This window comes from Quercus suber, unplaced genomic scaffold (genome assembly GCF_002906115.3).
Source record: "Quercus suber isolate HL8 unplaced genomic scaffold, Cork oak 2.0 scaffold_41, whole genome shotgun sequence".
Lineage (NCBI taxonomy): Eukaryota > Viridiplantae > Streptophyta > Magnoliopsida > Fagales > Fagaceae > Quercus > Quercus suber.
In genome coordinates this window covers 1,395,349-1,416,136 of record NW_027069506.1, presented here as the reverse complement: position 1 = coordinate 1,416,136, position 20,788 = coordinate 1,395,349, and the positions used below count along the sequence as shown (strand labels likewise).

At 35.7% G+C, this 20,788-nt stretch overlaps 1 protein-coding gene across 1 annotated transcript; it reads right to left on the bottom strand.

Annotated features, from left to right (window-relative positions):
• Positions 1-4,473: 4,473 nt before the first annotated feature.
• LOC111983695 (exocyst complex component SEC10b) lies at positions 4,474-20,126 on the bottom strand. Its single transcript, XM_024015352.2, has 25 exons — positions 19,878-20,126; positions 19,603-19,698; positions 19,233-19,460; positions 19,035-19,109; positions 18,378-18,479; positions 18,203-18,253; positions 18,021-18,126; positions 17,237-17,356; positions 15,402-15,493; positions 13,156-13,324; positions 12,998-13,074; positions 12,764-12,862; positions 12,571-12,661; positions 11,207-11,292; positions 10,944-11,117; positions 9,195-9,248; positions 8,995-9,123; positions 8,776-8,868; positions 8,530-8,676; positions 8,318-8,415; positions 7,967-8,051; positions 7,385-7,443; positions 5,438-5,536; positions 5,269-5,352; positions 4,474-4,949 (listed from the first exon to the last, which is right to left on the bottom strand). The coding sequence occupies exons 2-25, from the start codon at positions 19,696-19,698 to the stop codon at positions 4,871-4,873; spliced, it is 2,493 nt and encodes an 830-aa protein (XP_023871120.1). The 5' UTR covers positions 19,878-20,126; the 3' UTR covers positions 4,474-4,870.
• Positions 20,127-20,788: the final 662 nt, after the last annotated feature.

The window sequence follows — 20,788 nt, the reverse complement described above, 5'->3', positions numbered from 1 at the left end:
AACGCTGTTCTTTTTCCACAAGAAATTGGGAATCATTAAACAAAAAGCTGTTTAATAATTGAATATGAATGGTGCCTATTTTGCATGTTATGAGTATTATTCATGGCATAATAAGATTCCAAAATGGTTGCCAATATAGAATATAATTCAATTTAAAATGTGGAAAGGCTATGATGATGCATCATCAAACTGATTCTAGGCTCGAGTCTTATAATTACCAATTTGCAAATGCAAAGTAGGTTAAAATTATGGCCACTTAATAACGTAAACTACTTGTAATTTAAACCCAGTCCTGATTGCCTTTATCATCATAAAATCGTATGTGGTTCGGTGCAGGTACTTTTTATGTCTACGTGTGTATGTTTGTCAAGTTGGGATCAAATCTTAGTTGGCGCAAATCATGTCAATCATACCATCTTTTCAGCTGAGAAAAATATATGAAATGAGTTATAAATATATATATATATATATATTTGATCTTGATGATGCATGTTGAAGAAGAGATGAAAGGCACAAACCGGGCCGTCATACCCTATATTTTTTCTCTTTTGCTATGCACTTTGTAAAACGTTTTGAGTATTGACATTGATAGAGAGTAGTAAGCACTAGGTGCTTTTGGGGGTGGATTGGGTTTGGTTGGTAGAGATCTTTTTTATGTTATAGCCCACCCTAGATGGACGCTAAGTTTGAGAGATTTTAGTTCAGTTTCCATTTGGTTGGTCAAACATTTGCAGCACTTAACAAAGGTCTCCTTAATTTCTTTCAAAAGTATGGGATTGGGATAGAACAAGACTTTAGATGTCTAGTTAACAAGTCTAGCCGTATATGGTCGATGGTGGCTTGAAAAGAAATGGGATGGTGATAATCGATCATGAAGATATATAGTGGTCATTTGTGGGGTCTTCAATATCTTAAGCACTTGTTTTCTTAGTATTTTTTTATGGAGAGAGAGAGAAGGTATCAAAGTGGCCCATTCTTACAGAGCAATTATCGTGGGTTTGGCACAAGGATATGCAAGTGATAGATACCTTAGCTATCAAAGAAGATAGAAATCTACAAGCAACCCACCCCCACTAAATTTCATCAATCAATCTCTCTCTTTGTCTCTCTCGCTCTCTCTCTCTCTAATAAATCTCATGGAGAGAAAAAATCTCGTGGGGAGAGAGAGAGAGAGAGAGAGAGAGAGAGAGCACTTTATAGTGGGAGAAAGATGCTACACTAGCAAAAATAGGAGCCCCCCACCACAATTACGGGAATTGCCATGTGTCCAAATCACTCGCTGCATTTTATGTGCTTCTGCGTCCCCTTTCCATTTGTGATTCATGAACTTGGTAGGAGTAGACATGTACTTGCATTTTGGACCTTCATTGGTGCGTCCTTCATCATTATTAGAGACTAGAGACTATCGTAGCATTTTTGTATACGTACTCTTATGACCTATTATTATTAATTCCTTCTTCATAAAGAGAGGAATCGAAGAGTTGTATGAAATTGAATGATTGTATATCATATTACTTTTTGTATGGATGTAATTGAAAGGTTTTTTTTTTTTTTTTTTTTTTTGAAACAATTTCAAATTTGGAGTTCAAAACTAGAATGACAATTATTCTACTGCATTTATTACAATCTATCACTCAATTTTGCGTTTATTGGTCAAATACGCATATCACTCAATTTTGACAATAAATATTCTGCAGGATTGTAGATAGTTGAATATAAACACATTACACCATCACGCACCAATGTCCACTTCTTAACAGTAACTAAAAATGAAGAAATTGATAATCCAACCAACTATTTATTACTTTGAGCAATACATATTTCTTATAGGACAAAGTTTAGCTACAAAATTGGTTGTAATTTTAGGCTACAAACTTACTTAATAAAATAAATATTACTGCATATTTTGAAAATCTAACCGTTGAATTACATGTTCTTTACACTCTTAATGCACATGTCAATTTTTGTGTCAATCGGATATCATTTACTATATAATCTATAATCTTATATTTTATGCATAATTTTAAATTACAAAAATTTGCAATTTAAAAATTTATTGATTGCATAGCTATTGATCTTTAATTTTCTTGAAATTTTGCAAACATGGAGAATATAACAAGAAGATGCAATCCAATGGTGGATTTGTCAAAATTTACCTCCAATAAATAGATATTGAGTGAGTTTGTAACCTAAGGCTACAATTGATTTTGTAGTTAAACTTTGTCCTTTCTTATATCATGCAAATAGGCTGCATTTTCAGAAGATAAGATGTTCCACAATAATTACTCAAAAGCCTAAGTAATAGGCAGATAACTTAAGGCAAAAGGTGACCTCTGTGGTGGGCCTTTTTGCAATGTTAGGCTGAGCTGCCTCCTGCTGTACTGGGCCCAAGTGTTCTAAGTAAAGGAGTTGAGACCAGTCCAACTACAATACACTTTGGTCCGGCTTGTGCACAAACTATGCCTCGTTGGCCAAGAACTTTGTTCACATGCGCACGGTAGACAGAGCTACTACGGATGAGTCATGGCAAGTAGACATAATAATAATAATAAGTACTTTTGTCTTTAGACAAAGTAAATAAATAATTCCCAATTAAAATGATAATCACAATAATAAGAAACACCTTATAAAGAAAATAGTGGAGATAAATAAGTACGACATGAGAAAAAGAAAAGGTCAATCTGTTATGCTAAGTTATATCACAGGACCAAGACCAAGGAGGTAACCATTTTCCTCAATGTGAATAATCTCCCAAGAAAAATCATGCCGTTGAAATTAATCACTTTGAGGGAAGCGGACCTGAATGTCTTGTGCCCAAAAGAATCCTTTTGCTTTTGGTAGAGAGAAAAATCTTGTCGTTGTAATTAATCACTTTGAGGGAAACAGACCTGAATGACTTGTACCCAAAAGAATCCTCTTGCTTTTGGTAGAGAGCAGGACTTTTAGAGAGAGAGAGAGGATCAACCTATTGGTGCGTGCCTGCTATTCTAACTCTCTGTTTTCTTTTCTTATTTTCTAATTTTCCTTTTTATCTTTCTTTTTCTCTTCTTTTCTCAATACTTGTTTCTATTTCGTGGTTTTCCTAGAGGTTACCATTACCGTGTTCATGTCACTCCTTCCTATGCACGGCAAAGGCCTTTATATAATGCCTGTCGTGATCAAATTTTACTATTTTAGCCTTTAACTACCATTGTCTAGTGTGGGTGTCATTGCCGACCACCACTGGTTTATCAGTCGCCCAGTCACCACAACTTACCTGTGCTGGCTGTGCCACCAAACAAAAGAAGACTATTTTGTTTGTTTATTTGCCGTGACACTCTTACCTGCCATGATGTGGGTGCTCTCTCTCTTCCTATCCCTCATGACATGCACCTAGTAGTTCCAACTCATCCTTACTTCTTTTGTGTAGTATGTCATCCCAGCAAGACATCTCCCCTAAAAGAGTCTTAGTAGAAACCCTAGAATAGATTTTCCCTTCTCCCCACCGCCAAACTATACCCTCTTACCTCTGACCCATAACTCACCATCTCCTATATTCGCTAGGTACAAGTTGGTGAAGCTTGGGCCTTGCGCATGCTCAACTTCTGCATGTGTCCAAAACTTGCTCGCTGCATTTGCCATGGTCTGGAAGCTCCTCTGCACATTTTGCTGCCTGTCCTTGACTTCTTATGGCATGAGCTGCTTTTTGATTCCTTATTCTCTATGGCCCACTCCCTTCGGAAGCTGGGTTTCACTTGATTGTGGGTTTTTCTTCCTTCCGCCCACTTTTTTGCTCTTTCCTGCAATCTTTACATTTCCCGCTACACTATTCTACCACTCCTGCTATGATGTTATTAGCCGTCTGCTAGGCTTCTTTGAGCCTGCTGCTTATTCTTCTCTTAATGACTCAGTACAATCATTGGGTTTTTTGTTACATTACTCGCAAACTCCTGTGTCCCATTTCCTCTTAGGCATCCTTGACCCATTTACTTTCCTTGGACATCTTCAGCCCTTTCTAATTCTATGTTCCCATAGACTTCTACTAACTCCTTTGGGCTTCCCTGACTCAATTACTTTATCTTTCATCCTTGGAGTCTACGAATTTTCCATCAACCCCTTCCTTTCTTTACTTGCATTACTTTGGACCTGCTGTGGCTCATTCTCACTTTCCTACATCACATGCTACCCATAGATTTGCTACTTCTCTCTTTCCAAGCTCCTTTAGGCCCATTTATTTCCTCAAGACCCGTTTATTTATTTTACAGGCCTATGATCCATCATTCCTACCGCTTGGACTTAATAGCTTTTTTTTCCAATTACTAACTCGTTTCTGCCTATGTTACTGGACTTCTTCCCTCTACTGGGCTTCTCAAAATGAGTATCAACAACCTCCAAACAAGCAATGATCAAAAGAAAAGTATAACAAATAATTCTCATCATATCTAATTTATATTGAAATAAAAACAAATACTATTTTAATTTTGGATCGCTCAATGCAACAAAATCAACTTTGTCATTATTCATACCCAAAAGTATCATTTACAAGGGCGCACACCGGGACATGAATTTCCTCGACACACAAACAAGAGCTATTGAGTTAATTCCTTAAATGAATACAAACCTATTGCTCATCCTATCCATACCTTCAAAAAATATACACTCCAAGAAAGAAAGAAATTTAAATTAAAAAAAAAAAAAAAAAATCTATTGTACTGAATTTTCTGTCCAAAGATGAGCTCATCAGCCTGGCCATTAATTTAATCTCGTACTGGTTCAGGTGCCACCAAATTAATTCAACTTGAGGAGTCGGTCCCCACAGCTTAGTAACAGCTTGCTATGAACTATTTAAGAAATCTCGAAGTCAAATTTAAATCAGCATTCCACTTCCATATCAACTCAAGCTTGGCCACAAGGAACTAAGTTTGGCTGCAAGTTTTGCACTCTTGTAGTCTTCTCTAAGCTGAATAAACCTGAGTTGGGAGATGAATCAAAATTTCATCATTAAAAACAGGCACCATCAATGTAAAAGACCCACCATTTACCAGAGAATGTCATAAACTCAAAACAAAATGTTCTTGTGAAATGTGTTAAAATGCACTTCCTGGATGTGTTTGGATGAGAAGGGGGGGAAACCCAGAAAATTTGAACATTTTCTACCATTCATAAACCATGCTTGGTATTTAATGGAAAAGGAATTCATGCTCCTTGGTAAAACAAAAAATAACTTTTTAAATGCATTTCTAGTGGATGAGTCACAAAAATTGCAGTTTAGCATGTACTCAATAATACCTTTGTGCATCTTTTCGGATACTGGGGGTACCCTCAAATAGAGTCGAGAGGCTTTCAGGAGCAACAATAAAGACATTTGCCATGCTGAATACAAAAATTCATCAGTAAACTGTAAACTGAGATACAAAATTGAATAAATTGAAAATCGTGCAAACCTTTTGCAACTTACATGCCCAGCAATTCAAATTTTTCATCAACAGAAGGAGCATTGAAACTGCGCACAAATTCTCCATACTCAGTTATGTCACGCTTCAGCCGCAGTCCTCCACTGTAAAAACAAGTGATTGTACATTTGTGCCAAGGACAAATCAGACAAAAAAATCAATTTAAAAAGAATGAACAGAAATCAACAAGAAATTGCAGAGTTTGACAATTTTTTTTTTTTTTTGTTTGCTAACAATAGTTCATCAAACAATATAATCCACAAAGGAAGATGATCAATAGAGCCACTAAACTATTGGTGGATCAGAAAGACCTTTAGAGGGGAGAGAGGGAAAAAAAAAGGCACATAAGAAATACTGAAAACAAAACTCAAAGATTGAGGGCCAGTTTGGATGAGGGTGATTTTGGATCATATCACTCAGTTTCTATAACTGAGTTCTCAAAACACGTGGGTCCCACAAAAAAAAAAATTTGTTTGGCTTGATTTTAACTCTTGTTTCCATCACTCAAAACTCAAAAATTTGAGTTAGAGTGATGGAAATAGGAAACAAGAAATAGGTGTTTTCAGTTTTTGAGAATTGAGTTTCAATGGCATTTTTGTAAAATTAAGCAAAGAATGGGACCCACCCGTATGACTTGTCCCATCAAGTAACGTCTCTATCCAACCCGTTCTTCTCTATCTCTTCTCCTTCTTCATTTTTTCTTTCTTTTACCCAGAGCTCTCTCTTCTCACTGACCCTTCATTGCTCCTCCACAAGCCGCCACCACCATGCCAATCATCACCATCACGAGCAACCACCAAGCGTTTTTTCTCTCTCTCGTCCCTTTTGCCAAATCGTCACCCTTATGAGCAACCACCACGAGCCACCGTGAGATCAATTCAAGCTCAGCCCAAATCGGTTCATCTTTGTGTCTAATTTCGTGATTTGGGTCTCCGATCTAAGGATTTTGAGTTTGGGTTTGCTATGTTTGTGGACCTCGAGATCGAAAGTTTCGCCGGCGACATCAGCTTGTACTTTGCATTCGCCACCACCACAACTGCAGCAGCCGAAGCCGTCATTTCATTGTTTCAAGTCAGAGCTCCATTTTTTGGATTTGGTTTTTTTTTTGCTCTACGTTGTTCTTCTTCGGCAATGTGGGATTTGGTTGTGGGTTTCCTGTGCATTCTTTTGGATTTTTTGTGTGGCTGTTGGTGGTGTTGATGGTAGTGGAATCCGGGTTTGTCGTTGGTGGTGGTGATGAAACTCGGTTTGGGTGTGGATTTCATGTTCTTCATGTAGAGTCATGCGGGTAAGGGAAGAAGACAATTGAAAAAGACTGATTGGTGGGCTCCACCATTTTGGCAAAAGGTGGACTTAAAAGTTGAGATATATCACTGGGTTTTGTTAACAAACAAAAATTTTGGAGTTTTTGAGTGATAGTGGGTTTTGAGTTGAGTTATGGGTTTTGAGTTTGAGTTATAAGTTATGAAAACTGAATTAAGAAAACTGAGTGATGAGTAAATCGAACGGGCCCTGAGTCCCTGCCAATTCTAGAGGGACCACAAACATAGGCAACAAGAAAATTCAAAAAATTCACTTTAGAGGGGGGGGAGAGTGAAAATAGAGAATGTGGTTTTCATTTTAAAGGGTAATACTTTGCCATATGTTGTTGAAATTGTTTCTTCAACTTCCTTTATTGAGATTTTCATCATTTTTGGAAATCAATTACTTCATATTCTCAATAGTCAATATACAGGAATAACCTTCTGCCAACATCTGGACATAATAAGCTAATAGAACTCTCTGTCAAAATATATTAAAAAAAGGTTGCACATTGCACAAAGACACCTCTGATAAAGCTCCAATTTATATCATAATGACAAACAACCATTCGCCATGTCAATCATACACAACTTTCATGAAATGATAAAAAAGAATAGCAGGGCATAAAACATTTGAGCCAAGCCAGTCACCTGGGATTAAAAGTGAACTTTTGCCAATGATTAAGCAGCCCTTTATGCAAGCGGTTTCCCTAAATAACGAAATGATAAATTAGTATGTGAACAAAGATGTTAATACTAAGCATATCAAAACTTCAAATTTGCAGTCCATCCCCCAAAAGAAAGAAAAACAGCAAAGAAGAACAAAAAGTGAAAGAATATCAAATACACACAAAAAAGGTTGCTGGAAAAACAACCAACAAGGTAAATAGTTTAATGCAGTTATGACGCTCACACTAATTATGCTGTGTAGAAATGTAAATTAGTTGTCAGCATTCATTCTTTACCATGTCAAGGTAATCTATTGTCTTAAAATCAGTCAATTTTCTTTATCATGATCAAAAATGGATCACATAATTATTTGATTCTTCAACTATGAAAGCTTCTGTTCTTACTGAATGTCCATCACACATGCTTACTTCAACAAATGCATGCTTGAACTCATTTGCACACTAATAACCCAGGCCAACAAGAGTCAAAGAGAGAAATGAGTCATTAAAATGACAGTCATATACAAGACTAGTCATGAGAAACTTCAGAAAATAAATATCATACCAATTCAGTCAGGAATGCTTGTTTGTTAAGACCTTCCAGTGCAGTGAATGCAGACTCAAGCACACGTGAAAGATATGCTACAACTCTAGCCAAGAGAAGAGAAACATTACTCAATATCCAGAAATATCATCATAATCAAATATAGTTTTTCCAATTAATGTAACAGATGGACACTGATTTGTCACATAAAATGACTGATAAACATAATAAGTTAAAAGGTAAAAACAAGATTATATATATCTTAAAATAACCATTTTTTAAACTGGTGAAGTAATTAGGTTTTCAGACTCAGTAAAAATTTCATCCTTATTAATGAAGTTCACAAGTTCCAAATTTGTCTCTTCAATTTACCTCGTGCAGGCATTTGTTGGTCGATGATCAGGAGCAATTCCATCATCAGGAGATCGATAATCCGCTGCCTTTTGTTCAGCTGAAAGTAACCGCTCCACCTGAAAAGTAAGAGATTGCACCATCACTTGATCAATTTTCATAAAGGTTTTGTGCCTAGGTTACCTGCTTCTATGCACTAGAATCTAAAGAAATGATTTAATTCAGAAATGGACCTCAGCCATCACAGTTTCAATGCACTGTTGAAGCCCTTTATAAGCAGCAGTCTCTGCACTGGACATAGCAGTTGCCATTTCTTCGCATGAAGCAGCATGTGCACCATCTACGGGCAGTAAAAGCCGAGAAATAGAATTTGCAAAATACTGCAGGGAAATGTTCAAATCATGTTTAAGTTCTCAATCATATCAGGTCATTATCTCATGAGCTAAATTTAAACAATTAAAGAAGGCATCCTAACATACTTGCTGAACTATAGCCACGCTACTACCACAACGCTGTACAGCAACCATGAAAGATCTGAAACTGCTTTCACCAGCAGCAGCAGCAGCTTCTGCCTATGTATCAAGCAATCACTCTTATGTTGGGTTAACTATATATTCCATTTTAGACAGAAGAATTTCAAAATATATCTCACAATACATATAAAATGTATAGATATGGTAATGGGATCAGGTAATTACAGCTGATGCAGCAGCAGCAGCCACCCTTCTACTAAGATTTGTGCCCAGCACAAACCTTTCCCTCAAATTAGCAGCTTCAGTCAGGCTGTCTCTAGCCCGTTCCAGCCCTTCAGTTATGTATTGACTAACCTGCAAAAAGAGAGAATCTGAGCTCCTATGACACAAATCTAGAGAATACCGTGAGTTAATTGACAACTTACTTGGTCTAGCAGGCAAGTGAAAACCGCTTTTACATTGGTTGCAAGGGTAGCAGGCTGTTCATGGACAAGTCAAAAGTAAATTAGAAACCTGGTAAAAATCTGATTTTTTTTCTTCTTCTTTTTTTTTTTTTTTTTTGGTAAAAATCTGATTTTTTTTCTTGTTCTTTTTTTTTTTTTTTTTTTTGGTTAAGTAGAATTGATTTACTAAAAAATAAAAATAAAAATCAGGTTCATGATAATGAACACAGCCAAAAAAAATTACAAAGCAAAGTTAAGAGAATTGTGAAAACCAGAGTTACAATGAGTAAAACCCCAAACCCAAGACCACTCAAACAAGGTGCAAATCAAAGAGGATTTCAACTGATTGGATCTCTCCCCATTATGAACCATGCACACCAACCACATCAAACAAGATGGCACTAAATTCTAAATTGCCCTTTCCCAACCAATTCCTCCACCCAAATGATAAAGATGCAACTGTCATTGGCATTACCTACTGAACTCCAAACATAAAAAATAAAAATAAAAAAACTTCACACCACAAGGCATAAGTAACATCACAGTGAAGCAATAAATGACTCACTGTTTCCCCACTATGCCTACATAAGAAACACCAACTAAAGAAAGAGAAGCCCTTCTTAAAGATATTATCAGTAGTAAGGATTTTACCCCAAACGACCATCCACATAAAAAAAGAAACCCTCTTTCAGGCTTTAAAGCACCATATACTCTTCCAAGGAAAGGAATACCAATCGTGCCATGAATAGCCTTATAGAATGAGCTAACATCAAATGTATCATTCCCATTTAAACACCATCTCATCCTATCTCCCCCTTCCCTTTAGGGATCTGAGAGTAAGGAAAGAATGAATTGACTGAATCCAGTTCCCAATTGTGCAACTCCCGGTAAAAATTACATTCCAGCTCCTTATTTCTCTACCCACATGATGATCCAACAAATCAGACGCTGAAGCTTTCTTGTCAACTGAGCAAGCAAACAGATCTGGATACAGCTCCTTTGAAGGAGTGTGTCCACACCATGAGCCATGCCAAAACCTAACTCGAACACCTTCGCCAACAACAAAAGTCACATGACCAAAAACAAAATATCCCATCCCATTTTGATGCTCCGCCCGAGGCTACAACCATGCGACCGGCAACCCTCTACTAGCTTTTGTACATCATCCACCCTAGTCTTCCCCATATTTCAAAGCTACCACCCAATGCCACAAGTGTGAAGTTCAATATCCAAAACTTTAAATACAGGTAGAACAGAGCTCAAGACCTCAACCACCATCAACAATAAATGCTGAGATGAAAACTGGTACAGGTGGCAAAGGGATCCACCACTTCATTGACCAGTCTCTTTCTACCATTGGATACAAAAGAGACACAGATAATGTCAAGCCACTATTCCAATCACCTACTTCAATTATTCAATCTTCCCACTCATCCACATAAACAAACCCTCGTTGCAGTTTGACTTGCAATGGCGTTTTTAAGTGGTTTACTATTCCTATTCTTTAAGTATTTAGACAGATTTTTTGATAGGTAATTATTTGGACAGATATTAAATAACTGCTTAGAAATCTTCAAAATTTCATTGAAGCAATAAACTTGGAGAATTCATAACCTAATTTTACAGAAAGAAAACAAAACTGAGGTAGAAATGAAAGCAAACACATTTGCACATTTTATCCTTTTTTCCCTTCAAATAAGATGTAAAGTTGATTGCAGGGTCAAATGTTACCTGAGATGAAAATAAAGTGCATCTAGAAATTGCTTCTTCATTCCAGCGCACAAACTCTGTGACAACAGTGACAGATATTTGCTGATGAGAAGATGCTACTGAAGCTCCTTTTGAGCGCCCAATTGTCCCAGTTGAATCAGAGATCTGCTGATTTTCAGCACGCAATTCTTCCATCTTCATGGCATAATTAAGTTACATTTGTTTCCACTAAAACAAGATGAGAGCTAAAACATTGATCAAGAAATGATGAAACTGAAGCAAACCTTGGCTTGATATAGTTGTCTAAGAGAGGCCTGCTCATGTTCAGGATATTCATCCTTGTGAGCAGAAAAGAGAGACTCTGTGAGGCCTGAACCAAGAGAGAGTTGCTATTAAGACAGCAAGGTGAATCTTGTATATGAATCAAGGCATGTATTTAAATGAGGCTGTATTTATGTCAATGTTCACTTGAAAGAACCAACACTTCCAAAATTAATAAGTAATAATTTCAGGTCATCAGCTATGATACATTCTCTTATGCCTAAGTTCAATGAAAAAGTTAAACAATCTAAAATGAACCCACTACTAAATTGCAAAAGTATGTTAAAGGAACTACACATAGAGTATGAGTTTTCACAATCCATGTCTCTAATACCCAAAAAAAAAATGCCATTAAGAACGAAGGAGCACTAATATTTTTAGAATTAAGTTGAATCTTTTTTTCTTTTTTTGATAGGTAAGAGTAAATTTATTGATAAAAAAAAAATAGAAATATTAAAAAAAAATAATTTAAAAAAAAAAAAAAACAACAATTGAGTTCATGATGATGAACACAACGAAAACAGCAACAATATCAAGAGACTATTCTGAACGAAACAAGGAACTCTATGATGGAAGAACAATCTAAGGAACCCCAACACCAAAACCAATCAAAAAGAGTTCGCTGGCATAAATCTTTTAACTAATCCAACGATTTTTCAGTATCCTCAAATAAGAGATGATTCCACTCTGTCCAAACAATCACATCAAACAGATTGGAACCAAATTCCAAATATCTGACTTTCGGAATTTGGTTTCAAGCTGTTTAATTTGGATTGTTTAGAATTAAGTAGAATCAATTAATTGAGCCAGGTTAAAATTAAACCACTTATCGTCTGATATAGTTCAAAAGGTATTAGTTACTAAGTTACCAAATTCGTAACAGTAATTAGGTTCCCTAGAACTGTTGCAACATTATTCACCATAACAAGCTAGAGAAATTTCTGGATATCAGGCACCCTGAGTTATGACTGCTCACAAGATAACATGAAACCTGCTTGAAATCATGTATCTCTGCTAATAAACTATTCTGTCATAAATTTCCTTTAACATTACCAAAGTTTCTCCTCAGACATTGTCAACATGGTTCCTTCATTAATCCTTAATCGCTGATATCCATACAGTTTTTTTTTTTTCCCCATTTTCGCTTGGAATATTTATTCACCCTCTGGACTTGAATCTTTGCACCCAATAGCCCATATTAATGGTGGTGGTGCCATTTGGCCCATAGGTCATTGGCCAAACCAGTATTTCTCTCAGAGGTGGGAAGTTTGTAATAAGGAAAACGTTTAGGTAAAATCCAAAAGCACAAGCATATTAAATTCATTACCCTCAACATCCAAGTCACCACATCCAACAGCTCGTAAGTCTCTAGCTAGTTCTTGTGTCTTCTCATATGCCACTGCTACCATTCTTAGATACTGAAAACTCAAGTTAAATATGAAGAAAAAAAAAAGGATAAGATCGTTGGTTCAACCTGGAATTTGTATGAGTAAAAGCAAAACCATAGTTAATCTACTCACTAATAGAAGTCCACCCTCTTCCATAGGAGGTAGATTCACAAGAGATGGCTTCACTAATAATTTGTCAAGGAGAGCTGTCACTCGCTGCTCCAAAACTCGCTGCATACAACATACAAAAGTAGTCATATTTATAAAATTAACAACCAATACGAATTTTATGTTACATTAAAGTTTAATTGCAAAAAAATTAAGTCCATGAAACCTAGAAAAAAAAAAGAGTCCCTGCATGCATACCTGAACTAAAATTGCCATAACTTCATTGGGAGAAGGGAATACAGCCATAATTGTTGCTGCTTCTTTACGCACAGTATCTGCAAGAGAATAAGAATGACATAACAAATGTATCAAAAAATTCAATCCTTCACATTAAGATGAGTGACAATCCTTCAAACCTGTAATTTCTTTGTACAATGAAGAAAGGCCACGAGCAACATTGCTGGGACTAGCTTGTGCACCCTGGTCACCAAGAACTGATCTTGTGTCTGCATTCATGATTTCCACATCAATAAACATTGGACGTGTTGCCACATAATGTTGCATGGCACTAGTGCCCCTATTAAACTGCAATGCAAAAAGTAGGCCAGTTAAATTAAGAAGGAAAAAGAAAGGAAGGAGAAGCAGAGGTGAGGGGGATCCCTCAGTGACTTTTAACAGATTATTCAGATTCAGTTAAATCTAGCTGATTCACTTTTCTTTCTTTTTTTTAATAAATAATTATCCTACTATTACAGCATCCTAAATTCATATTATCAGCTCAAAATGAAAAATAGGTCAAATCAAAATCATAGAACAATTAAACAACCAAGATGCAAAATGGTCTCCCACAACCCAACACTCCCCTCCTCCCGAGCAGCCAAAAAATAAACGATTATAAGGATAAAGACAATAATAAAGAAGGCAAGTGAAATCTAAAGGCTCTTTGTATCAATGCTTAAGATTTTGACAAAGAAGTAAGTTGCATCATAATCTGGATAACATCAGAGAGTGATACGTCTAAGCATATAAAATCTATACAAGTTCTAGAAATTAAATACACAGCCATTATTCTTATTTTGAAAAGTAGACAGCCCTTAATGTTTTGAAGATGCAAGTAACCAAATAAAAAGTAGTTAATCACTATTTAATGTGCTGACCCATTTGGCAAAAACAAAAGAAAAAACACTGAATTTTTATTCAAAAAAAAAAAAAAAAGGAGAAACATCTCAACCCATGTACACAGGAAGTGTACAAGGGTTGCTATTAAAATCATCTAAAAGTACACAATCCAAAATTCCAGAAAATTAGAGAAAGAAATACTTAAGGTTGCTATCCAATCATACATAACACAGAATAATAACAATTTTAACACCAAATGCATTTGCTCTTGTCCCTTCAAATGTGCAATTATTACATTCTCTCCAAATAATCCACATTACGCATAAAGGTATCGTGCTCCAAATATCAACACTGCTATGCCTACCTAAACCACCTTTCCAACACTCCAACAACACCAAAACGCTCTTAGGCATAGCCCAAACAAACAAAACACCAGTGACCACAGAACTACATAGGAACAATGAAGAAACCGACGGTCAATAGAGTTTCCACTTCGCTTGCACATACAACGCCAGCCTACCAAACCTAGGAGAAAGACTATGGAATAGTCCAGGAATCTATGCAACAGCCAGGTGATTGGGTGTTGCAAATAAAGGCAAACCATAGGCATTGGATAATTGGAACTGTGGAAGGCTAGAAGCCAACATTTCTCATAAAGGAGAATAAAAAGTGTTAAAAGTAAAAATAGGACATTCAAAAAAATCCTCTTTGTTTAATGTGGACTGTATGGAAGGAGAGGAACAATTGAACGTTCCATGATATGGATTTTTTTTTTTTTTTAATGATAAAATGGAATTAATTTTTGAAGAGTAGAAAGCTAGCTTCTTGAGATCATAGTCCGAGTGGTCTAAAACTAAAGGGAAATTAGCAGTACACACTCTACTAAACACATTCTTATACACACTTGAAATGCACTGAAATCGTGACATGAAGTAACAATTTCAGTGCATTTCAAGTGTGTGTATAAGAATGTGAAAGAGGATGTGTATAATAAACACCACCCAAAACCAAAACCATAGGCACTAGTGACTATGTATTCTGTGATAGATTTTATTAAATCCATTTCTTTTTGTTTGTAACGATTAGTACTTGTAATCTCTTAGAAGTACTTTGTGTACACATCCTGGTGCATGAAGTATCTCCTTTTGCTCATAAAATTCTATTACTTATAAATAAATAAAAACCAAAATAACTAGCAATATTGTAAAAGTTTCCAGATTTTTGGGGAATACTAACATATATTAACACTGATTCATACTTATCAAAAAAAAAAAAAATTAACACTGATTCATCACTAAGCCTTCGAACAATTGTAAGTGGCCTATAATTGATCTCTCCCAATGTTGCATATAAAAAACCATGGAAAAGAGAGAGAGATGAAGAAAGAATGGGAAGGGAGAAAGCGGGGGAGGGAGAGAAGAGTTAGTTGCTAACACCATTAAGTTTAGAATTAATACTAAATTTCTTCGTTCTTTTTTTTTTTTGATAAATAGAATTAATACTAAATAAATTATTACCTATCAGGCCTGACAAATACAATTACCTGAGATAAAATTTTAGCACATTCTGCCATTGTAGACAATTCTCTTTTCTGTGATGCTGCATCAAACCTAGCAAGCAATCTGTTTTCCAGTTCTACACAGAACAAACATATTAATAGAAATTAATATTAAATAAATCATATAACTCCAATATTAAAGGGAATTGCTGAAAAATGGTTTGTTTTTCCAATCCTTAATTTCTAGAATTTTAAAATTTCCCAAAATATATTTTCAAAATAAGAAGTTCCATGTGCCCACTACTTCTCTATAACATTTATGTTTTAAACTTGACAACTTTTGCCCAAAGATCACATTACTCACTATCAAAATCTTGTTTCTGGGAACAATTTTAAATTTGCTTTTGGCATGATATTTGGAGTGGAGGTATCACAATTAAGGATAACTAGATAAGTATCTGGATTTATTTTTAATAGCTATAGATAGCAATGCAAAAGTGACAGACTTGTATGCTGGTACAATAAGCTGGGAGGAGGAAGACAAAATGGCATGTAAACCCAAAAGAATAATCAGTTTGAAGTGAGAAGTCATTATAATAAGGCCACAACGGAAGGAGACAAACAATTTCCATAGCAAAGCATTTGAAAAGTTGGTGTACCTTTGAGGTTGGCTTTCTTCTTTTGGTGTACTGCATTGGGGAAAATTTTAACTACAAACAATTTTAGAATGATGGGAATAAGTATCATGGATTGGTGTTACATGTGTAGGAGTCAAGAGGAGTCAGTTGCACATTCATTCCTCCAGTGTGATTTTGCCAGACAATTGTGGTCACTTGTGTTTTCCCTGTTTGGTGTGAATTGGGTGGTGCCTAATTTGGTGGTGGGCATGTTATACTGCTGGAAAGGACTACTTGGAAAGAGGAGTAACAGGGAAGTATGGAAGGCTAAGCTGTTATCTCTGTGGTGGTGTATCTGGAGAGAGAAACAAAATTTTTTGAAGGAAAGGAGCTACCTGTGACGAAAATGATCCCTTTTTTTTTGGCTAAATTCGATATTTACAATGAGGAATGGTTTGAACCTTAGACATCTCCATTAGAAACAAAAGAATGTGCCAGTTCAGCTACAAGGCTCTTGACTGAAATTTTTATTTTAAAGACTCTAAATGAGTGGACTTTAGCATCATCTTTCTCCACCTCAAGTTTGCTTGATTAGTTGATTTCTTGGATAACATGAGTTTTAGATAATTCATTGTATTCTTCTCTTTGTTTTTGGCTCTTCCTTTGCATACATCCCATGTACTACGGTCTTGGACTCTTGGCCCTTTTTGCACTTTTAATGAAATTATTACTTAAAAAATGCAGAATTATAAAGTACTATGCAACATTGTTGAAATTTTGTATATAGTTATTTGTACCATCTATGTTTTCTTTTAAAAAGTAAACAAATTAATTCAAAAAAGAAGAAGGGAAGATAACATATAAGATATATGAATCTATCCCTATATAAAAAATACAATCTCGCATACAAGTCTATAAAATCAAAAGAGGACATCAAAGGGATGCTACCCAATGCAGTCATCCAATCATACAAGAACCTCAATAGACACTAAGATTACAAATTCTGTTTATATCAAACAATCTTATTATTCAATTTTTTGCCCGGATGAACTAAGATTGAAAAACAATATCAACTTCCAACATAAATTTCAAATTGGGTCATCCGAGCAAAAAGAAATTATATCGAAGCATTTTATAAATATATATATACACACACTTTTCAAATTCTTTCAAGCAAAGTAAACTTCTTAAATTATGTAAAACACAATAAATAATTTTGACATTAATAATAAACAAATATGTCCACTATTGTGTAAAACTTACCATTACAATAATCCTGCAGATTAGCAACCGCAACTTCCAATCCTCTGCTAGCAGCTGCATTTCCCATAACTGATGCTGCACCTATGCCTTGTCTTCCAATATCCTCCTCAGCAAAAGACCCTGGAATCAATAGAAACAATAAGATGATTGGCAGGCATTGGAAAGCATAAGAAAGTATATAAAAAGCAGTATCAATGATAAAAACCCTTTGCGCCCCCCCCCCCCCCCTATAAAAAGCAGTATTAATGATAAAAACCCTTTGCGCCCCCCCCCCCCCCAAACTTCCTTTCCTTTGTGAAAGCCTCAAAATATTAGCACAGATAATTCCCATATGACACAATCATATTGGAAACTTCTCTAACATTCTTGCCATGTAACTGTTGGTCTGGTTATTGGTGTAAACATAAAAGAAACCTAATCATGGGTATAGCTTCCAAACTCATGATGACCTATGCACATTCATCTCTAATCATTCTCAGTAAAGAGAATCTTTAGATCATTTAATTCTGTTTATATCATACAATCTTCCACCAAACCTTCCTTGGTCTTCAACCCTCTTCTCACATTTGCAAAGAAGCTCAAACTATTTTTCTCATGCTTTTTCAGTATAAGTCTTCATTGCTCTTCTCACAACTAATTCTACTAACAAAAGAATGATTCATGAATAGGTCACAAAAAGCAGTTAAGTTTGGAGAGAAAATCATCAAGCTTTGCAAACCAATAAGGAGTTCACTCGTGAAAATATATGAAAATATAACTATATAGGAAAGTGAGGCCATCTTACGCAATTTTTGTGCAATTGAAGCAGCCTCAGCAACACGGCTGTCATCAGAAAATAGAGGTGAAAGTTCCATTAGGTCTCCTGGGCTGCTATTGAACTCCATCAAGTACTGCAAGAATTAAATTAATAACATGGAATTAGTGAAACAAAGGGTAGCATAAACTAAATGATCAATTACCAAATACCTTTATCAGCTCTATTGTTTGACTAGCAGTTTCTCGCTGAGCGTCTGCACTCTGACAAGAAAAATAACATATAAACAAAAACATAAAATAACAAAGTTTCAATGGAGATGGTACCAACATTTTATCAAGTTCAGGGATCTAGGGCATAATGCAGTAAAGCATAGGAAAGCTTTACCTGCAAATGATCTCCTATCTTGGCAGCAGTCTGTCCTACACTTGAAATACGTGAATCCAACCTTGCAAAGCTACCAAACAACCCATCCACACCTTTTTCCAGCTGAAAATGAGATGTATAGTTATTGTACGCAACTCCCCTTTTTTTGAATAAGTAATAAAATTTATCAACGCAGAAGATCCCCTCATATTCACACTGATGAACACAAAGCAACTACCAAAAAAAATCCATTTTCTGTATGCAACTGCACTTTCAGATTCTAATCCGCTAGAATACAGAGTATTTTCATAATTTACATGTTCCAATGAGTTCAACCCATTATCAGAGACAAAGCGCCAGATCACATTAATTCAGTTGTAACGAAACACAACTCAAGAAGCATCAATCCCAATCCCCCACTCATGGTCCTGAACTGGTATTGCGAAAACTACAGAAAAAGCCAATAGAATTCAATCCACCCCCCCCCCCCAAAACCCAAGAAATAAAACAAGGTTCCCAAATATCCAAAATGTACACAAATTTTCACTATTTTGGAGGTTTCACAAAAACCAGTTATTTGGTTTCTGTTTTTTCTTTTTTCTTTTTTTTTTTTTTTTTTTTTTTTTTCGTATCTTGCATTTATAATGTTTCACAAAATATTAAAAATGAACTCCTTACCTCAGCAAGTGTCTTGCGGTGCTTAGAATCTTGAATAGACACCTCCTTCTTGAGATTGTACAGTTTTCCATCAATCTTCAAGCAGTTCGAAACAAAAATAAATAAATGAATAATGAAACCTTGGCAAACAACTAATTTACTTTTTTTTCATCAAAGTCAACATTTCATAACCTAGGGTTCTAAAAAAAAAAACCGCACCTGCTTTCGAAGATCAACCAACTCCTTATAAGAATCATTGAACAATGCTAAGAGCTTATCAACTTCTGGAAACAAAGGTGCGGCGGCCGCACCTCGCAAATATCCATTCGACAACCCATCGTTTCCACCGTGCCCCCCTCCTTCCGATGAATCCGCTTCTTCGTCTTGAAACGACGGAAGAAGCTCATTCACCAAGTTCCCAAACAACGCGTCAAATGAAAAATCACCCTACAAAATTTCTCTTCAAATTAAGCCAGTTCTCAAATAAAAACCAAACCTAATGCTAATAACACTACTACCAAAACAAATGAGCCAAAGACCTATGATTTCGAGATTGAAATTGAAATTGATTAGGTTTTTATAGGCTTACCTTAAAGTCATCTACGTCGAGAATGAGTGGAAGAGAGCTAACTGATGAAGATTTTGAAGTTCTATCATTCTTCATTTCATTTCTACTTTCTTTCATCTAGTACAACAATAAAATTGATAAGGTCACGATGTGAAGCGAGTTTATAGTAATGCAATTAATAAACGAAATTGAAATTACTACAATTTCTTGCAACAACAACGAATTTGAAAGTGTTTTTTTTTTTTTTTTGAGTTTTTGATTTGGATCTTGTGGAGGCTAGAAATGGAAATTCGTACCTCTGGCCAGAGTGAGCGAGAGAGTCAGAGAGACACACACAGAGACGGCGGCGCGTAGTCTGAGTTTGATTCCTTGGGTCTGTGCTTTGGCTGGATTAGATCGAGAGAGAGAGAGAGATGACAGAATGAATGTTCGCCAACGAAGACTACGATGAAAATGAAATATCGGGAATGACGATTTTGACCTTCTAATGGTTTACGCGTGGTGCTTCATAATTCACATTGACGGCAAAGTTGGTAATTTTGAATGTGCGATCTTTTTTTTTTTGAGAAGCGAATGTGCAATCAATGGAGCTGGACTTCTCTTGTTATTTTCTTCACATTGCTTTGTGTTTTGTTTGGTTTTTAACTTGGTGCCTAATTAAGCACAGTTTTGCAACGTTGTTTTAGTAACTTTATTTATATTTTTAAAAAATATATGTAAGTAAAAAAATATATAAAAATTAAATGATATGGTTTAAATACAGAAAACTGATATTTAAAATACACTACCAACCAAACAGCCGCTTAGAGCATTCACATCTCAAAATTCTATCACATCCTATTTTATTATTTCAAAAAAATACTTTATCAATTATACCATACCATTTTACAATACACCCAATATTCCAAAACTCTACTTTTTTTCCCATTTTATTTAAATATTTTTTTTATTCTTTTTTTACTATTTCTCTTTTTCTCTTCATTTTCCTCTCTTTTTCCCTCAACCTCTAGCACCGACCACAATAGATAAAACCAAAACAATTCAACACATAGTCACCCCCATAGCCACACGCCACACACAGAGCACCGATCCAAACCCAGAAACCCACCAATCTCCACCGAGAAACCCATTAATCTCCACCGATCCAAGCCCACCAATCTCCACAATCCAAACCCACCGACCACAACCAATCCAAACCCACGCCACC

Bases quoted from the DNA above. Each gene is read 5' to 3' on its own strand.
- LOC111983695 (XM_024015352.2), bottom strand. From the start codon at position 19,698: ATGAAAGAAAGTAGAAATGAAATGAAGAATGATAGAACTTCAAAATCT. The intron at 18,480-19,034 runs GTAAGGAGTTCA...TCTCATTTTCAG, and splicing joins ACCGCAAGACACTTGCTGAG to CTGGAAAAAGGTGTGGATGG. The intron at 7,444-7,966 runs GTATGATATTTA...TTCGTTATTTAG, and splicing joins AAGCATTCCTGACTGAATTG to GGAAACCGCTTGCATAAAGG.